This window comes from Hyposmocoma kahamanoa, unplaced genomic scaffold, assembly GCF_003589595.1.
Source record: "Hyposmocoma kahamanoa isolate Upper Pololo Valley unplaced genomic scaffold, ASM358959v1 98972, whole genome shotgun sequence".
NCBI classification, from domain to species: domain Eukaryota; kingdom Metazoa; phylum Arthropoda; class Insecta; order Lepidoptera; family Cosmopterigidae; genus Hyposmocoma; species Hyposmocoma kahamanoa.
Window position 1 is genome coordinate 1,319,339 of NW_020655740.1, and position 5,987 is coordinate 1,325,325.

Below are 5,987 nucleotides of genomic sequence, written 5' to 3' on the forward strand. Positions count from 1 at the left end.
ATGCGCCGCTCGAGCCGCTTCACTTCTACCACAAACGTCCGAGGTTCGGAGCCGAGAAACGCGGTCGGCCTCGCATCCGTCTCCGTTTCGTTTCCGTTGTCCTCGACAGTTTCCGGCGCGTCAGCGGTCCGGGGCACGAACTCTTCCAACTCCGCGTCAGACGTCTTCTCTCCGGATTGATCTTTAGGCGTATTTTCAGCATCAGGAGTTTCATCGGCAGCGCTGTCCGTTATCTTTGCTATCTCGCTAGTTTTCACTTCCGCCAATGAGCAGTCGTCGTTAGCGTTCTCGGTGTCGCGAGTGGCGATAGTGGGCTTCGTAGAGGCCGCGGGAAAGTCAGGAGGAACGGGAGCGGGAGAGAAAAGTCCCTCACTTCGCTGCACTTCACGACGTATGGGCTTCGGGCTGCGCAGGGCGAGGGGGATGCGCGACTTTTTAAAGTCGGGCCGGTCGTTGGCGACGTCGCGCCGCGTCGCTCGCGGACTCGCCACGGGACTTTCCAATCGCCGTTTGATCGTGTCAGTGACGCATTCGTACTGCCCTCCGGCCGTCTGCAACCGTAAACTGCGCGCTGTAGTCCTTCGATGTGCTCCGTGTTACGTGTTAGTCCGCGATGAGGTGATACAAGCGTGACACCAAGCTCCATTTCACACCACACGTCTATATGTACATACTTATTTTATTACCCACACCACAGCTTTCACGTACATGTATTTACAGTGATTCGTTGATTGATTTCACCCAATGAACGTGGCGGTTTCTGAACACGGTCGGCCGAATAGCCTTCGTTTCGCGTTAAGCGGATGTTTATGCTTATGACTGAGGTGATGACGACACAACACGTGTGACGGTACAAACTCACAGGTTGAAATAACTGAACGACATGATCACAGAAGACACACCTCGCATGAACACCAGAGAATAAACAAACGAAAATTTCTGTCCGATATTAGCTAAAACTACGTCTTGGAACGCATAATGCAATCTCATAATGAACATGTTCAGTACAACATCGACTGTGTCCGTCACAGTCCGTCAGATAAAATGCCGGTTCCGGTTCAGCGCGTGCGACAATGCGCGACACGGCCAAACCGGGTACCAATGCACTTTATACGAGTAAGTACAGAAGCTGATCAATTAATTACCAAGTGGACATTTACTAACTAATCTAACCGTTAACTACAATGGTTAGCCGTGTTGTCCCGCAACAGCAACTATAAACCAATCGTCTAGTGGAACTGCATAGCCCGACGACAGAAAAAAGCTGTGTGTACTACAACATTATAGAATGTAGTTTAGGTTATCAACTGATAACTGAGTTGATGGCGTGTGCGCATTCTCATAACATTTGTGAATTATTGAGTATTTGTAGAATGCTTTATTGTGGATGACTACATTTTAATTCAATGATCAGTAATAAGGTCAACGTCGTGATAGTTGGATATATTTTGTGTGCAACTCAAGGAGACGTCTGTATTTTTTTAATTAGTTAGGTTGTTAGTTGTGCGCTGTGAGTAGCGAAGGTTGTGAAACATTAAACGATGCCAAAATAAATGAATGATATGGCTGATACGATAAGAAGCGAAAGGTGTTGCGATTCAGGAAGCAAACGTAAAGTGCGACTCGAGGAGTTAGGCATTTGATGGTATCGAAACTGTTTGGTTTGAAGAGGTTAGCGCATTCGTCGAAAATTTTATTCAAGATTAGTATTTTGATCAATAAGACTGATGATTGAAACTCATGGTATTAAAATGTTTTAGATAAAATAAACTGTAAAATGTTATTGAATCCTTCTCAGATTAATAAGAAAGGTTGCACAAAAAAGAATCAGTTTCCTTTTGGAGCATCGTTAGATACAACTTTCAAGATTCAGCAATGTTAAAGGGCCAATGCACGTTAACGTTTCCTCTAGTTTCAAGACGAGAGCTACCAAAATGCAGAATTACCGTCGTTATAAATCCAAAATACTTCGGAAATGTACTTCGTGATTTGTGCTTCAACAAAAAAATTTGAACGGACGTTGCGGCACAAGTAGGGAGTGTAATTTTTAGTAACGAAATAAATTTTAAATAAAACGTGCCATAGGGAGTCACGACACCAGTGAACGCGGAATCGGCTCGAGATGTAACAAGAGTGAAAACTATCTCGCGCTTGATGCGATTCCGCGTCGAGCGAGCGGTGTGGTGACTTCGAAGGCGGCTACCGCTCTAAGCCAGGCCTCGCGCGGGCGCGTCTGACGCGCTCTAGCCTCGCGTAACGGTATCGCGTGGCGGCGGAGCAATCGCCCGGCTACAATCGACGCCTGCGCGAACGGCGGGCGAGGCGAGACGTTCTGGCCGAGACGACGGAGAGGGTCGGCCGGCTAACCTCGGGGTGCCCGTCGGGCGCGGGCGGCGGCGACGCGGCGGGCGGCGGGGAGGGGGGCGAGCGCCGGCGCAGCCGCTCCCAGCGCGCGTTGACCCGCGCCACCTGCGCGCGCAGCGAGTCCGGCGGCGCGCCGTTGCACGCGCGCGCCAGGTCCTCGAAGGCCGCGTTGAGCTTGTCGCGCAGGCCCTCCATGCGGGACATCTCCAGCTCCAGCGTCTGCCGCGGCGGCCGCGCCGCCAGCGAGTCCAGCCAGCCGGCCAGCGCCTGCAGGTCGGCGTGCATCTCGCGCGACGCCACGAGCGCGCCCTCCAGGCGGCCCTTGGCGTCGGTGACGCGCGCGCCCAGCCGGTTGTACAGCTCCTTCAGCGCGTCGACGCGGGCCGACAGCGCCGCCCCCCGCGGCCCGCCCGCCCCCGCGCGCTCCGCCGCGCGGCGCCCGCTGCGGATCGCGCCCTCCACCTCCGCCTTCAGCTCGCTCAGCGTGCGGTACAGCCTCTGCGCGCACAGAACGCGTCGAGTCAATTGGGCGCTCACCGGGATCCACGACTAGATCACTTCGCGCCCCGCAAACGCGACCGGCCGCTTCCGACTCCCGATGCCCGGGCGCTGCCGAGCGCAAAAATCACAATGCGTCTCCGCAGAGACACGTCCCTCGGGCCGTATCCGTATCAAACGTATAGAAAAACCTAGCCTAACGACGAACAGTGTACTACTACGTTTTTGCCGTTTACAATCTACTTTAGTAGTTTAATTAATTTAAAGGACGATGACAAACTTTCATATAAATTTTGTTGACATAATTTGTCTGCGTCTTTTTATTAAAAAAATTGCGGAAATATAAAGTTGAAATTCCTGATCAAATTTCGATTCGGGTTTACTATTCCGAGAAGTCAGTAATTAAAGATATTCCAGTTTAAAGTTTTACGTAACCGCTGGTAATTGTAAAGGCTGAGTGAAGAAATAGATTTCTCATTCAACATTACAACCTAAATCCCGTTTTAAATATGAAAAAAACGTAGAATAATTAAGAAACTGTCACCACAATCATAATGTACATAGTTAAACTCAAATTTCATTGCGTGCCGGACAAAGTGCACTCTGCGCTCGCGCTCTAAATATGTGTCGAGCAGCATTAAGTCTGACTTCTCCTCTCATGTGTAACGTAGTGATGTGTACAGATAATTATGGATTTATCGACTATTTTTTTATGAATCTTGAAGACATATTATTTTGAAATAAATGAAAAAGTATTATTGTTATTGTAAGGCTTTTAGTAATGAATCCTAATAGCCGGTGAAATAGAACATTAAAATTAGTTTTTAAAGTTAATTTTACCGTCTTGTTAAGCCTATTATTTGGTATTTGTATGTGTGCGTACCTACCGGCTTTTATTTATACTACGTACGTATTAAAATATAATAATATTGCGTTTTATTCTTTTTTACCTGTATGAATATAATAAATATCAATACCGATAGATTTCAACAAAATATTTACGTTAGTTCGCTATGCACTCTACCACACACGTAATGGGCCGAGTTTGTCAAAAAGATGACACGCTTCATAACTTTAAAAAGCATCGTCGCCGTTTTATCTAAATTTATTTCTGTGTGCACAATAAAGGTTAGTTGCGATAGATACATCATAACAATGGCTACGAGGGAACGCCTACTTCGCTTTTCCGCTAGTTTGTTACTCCGTGATTAAATGACATTGGGTAAATTAGGCACGTTAACCACTGCGGTCTGGCCAGATTCTAGTTAAAAATTAGCGTCGAAGGGTAAGAATTTAATACAGACAGGCGGCTGTCGCTCCTGGCCTCGCGGCTCGGATCCGCACATACGGAGTCATTAGTCGCGGCGTGATCGTAAGTTAGACACTCTGTCAGCGAGTCGCGTATTTTTTAATGCACATGTACGGTCCGCATCGAAACGTTTCTTCGTTTATGATTAAGACTACATCTTGCGGCGTTCGGAACCTAGGATTGATAACGCCCGACTCCGGCACTTCTCGCGTCCGTCGGCGAGTGGCGGCGCACTGTTGCGCATCGGGGTCGCCGCTGAGCGCACGGCTCGCTGCGCGGCGGGTCGCGTGCGAGAGCGACTTCTCGTGGCGTTATTCTCGAGCGAGTCCCGGGCCCCTCTCGTCTACGGACGCGGGTCGTGCCACTCCGTGCACCGCGGCTGCAGCGGCGCTCCAACGGGGCGCCGACACTCACCAGGCAGTGGCGCAGCTGGTGGCGCACGGCGTCGGGCTCGGCGCCGGCCGCGGGCGGCAGCGCGGCCTCCGCGCCCGCCGACACCTCGAGCAGCGCGTGCGCCGCGCGCGCCAGTCGCGCCTCCAGCGCCGCCTCCTCCTCCGCCGCGGTCGCCGCGCCCGCTGTTCGCATGGCGCCCTCATCACTTCGAGCACTTTCGAACGTTGCCGTTTCGACGCGCTTCGTTCCTCGAGAAACTAATGTTTTTAACACTTTTTTACTACTGCGTTGATTTTTCGCATACCTACTCGTATTTGTTTTTTTACATTCGGCGCCAAAATCACGCAGTAACTTATTCTTGTAAACTTATCTACGTACCGTTTCCTTGTACCTATTCAGTAAAACCGCAGACCGATAACTCGAGAGGACCGCTAATCGCGATACGAAACGGCGTGGTCGAGTATTTATTACCTATTGGTGCACCAGATGTCGCCACTACTAACTAATTTGTTTTGCATTGACGAGCCGCAATTTATCAAAGCAACCTAATTTCTAATGATAACAAACAAATCAACTAGATGGCGCTTATTATTATTATTATTATACACAAATGTTTACGTATACTGCCGGCTATTCTAGTATTTTATTTAGGCCACTTATCTACAGGGTGTAACAGCAAGGTGTAGTCATATTTGAAGGTCGGATTCAGTTAATGGTATGAAACTATTTAGCAAAGTTGTTTTAGTACAAACTACGTTATTTATGGAAATTTCGCCATGAACAGTTTCGATCAGCTGATGTCATTTAACGAAAATAAATAGTCACATCACATCTCTATTGAGTATCATAATACAACCAAATTACGTAACTTGAAAAAATTGTGAAATTCAGGCATGTTATTGTAAATGATAAAGTACTTAATGCCATATTCTTATTACTATGTTATAATTTACTAAATTTATTATTATTTTATTCATGTAATATGCGTGTGAACATTTAATGAAAAATAAATATTATCGATTACTTTGCCAAAATACACTAGTTCATAATAAAACTATTATTTAAAACTTAGTACATAATAACGTAATATGGTTTCGTTAACTTCATATCTTCAAACATACAAAATACACAAATTTCCATTTAATATCCATTAATAAAACTAATGTCCTCTAAAAAACACATATTTAAAGTTATCTCTGTTTCTTTTTACCATACGCATTCATCTATTGTATTTTAATGAATGAAATTTGTCTCTTTCTATCCGTCGGTACTGTTCTAACGCATGGCGGCGTCGGTATGTTTCTTCTAACGCATGACGCAATATGACGCAATTATCCGACTAATACTTCGCACCCTTACAATGAAAGCGACCCAAATCAAAAAATTAAAAAATGAGTTTATACCGTAAAACCATCTTAAAAAA

The 5,987-nt window shown here is 46.9% G+C and overlaps 1 protein-coding gene across 1 annotated transcript in view; it reads right to left on the reverse strand.

The window, feature by feature from the left end:
- Nucleotides 1–5,987, reverse strand: part of LOC113238956 (dystrophin, isoforms A/C/F/G/H) — a 429,949-nt gene that overhangs the window by 405,193 nt on the left and 18,769 nt on the right. The window contains exons 8-10 of the mRNA XM_026475816.1: nucleotides 4,586–4,821; nucleotides 2,368–2,862; nucleotides 37–551 (exon numbers count right to left, since the gene is read on the reverse strand). Coding sequence (XP_026331601.1) covers nucleotides 37–551; nucleotides 2,368–2,862; nucleotides 4,586–4,821 — 1,246 coding nt within the window. The remainder of the gene's footprint in view (nucleotides 1–36; nucleotides 552–2,367; nucleotides 2,863–4,585; nucleotides 4,822–5,987) is intronic.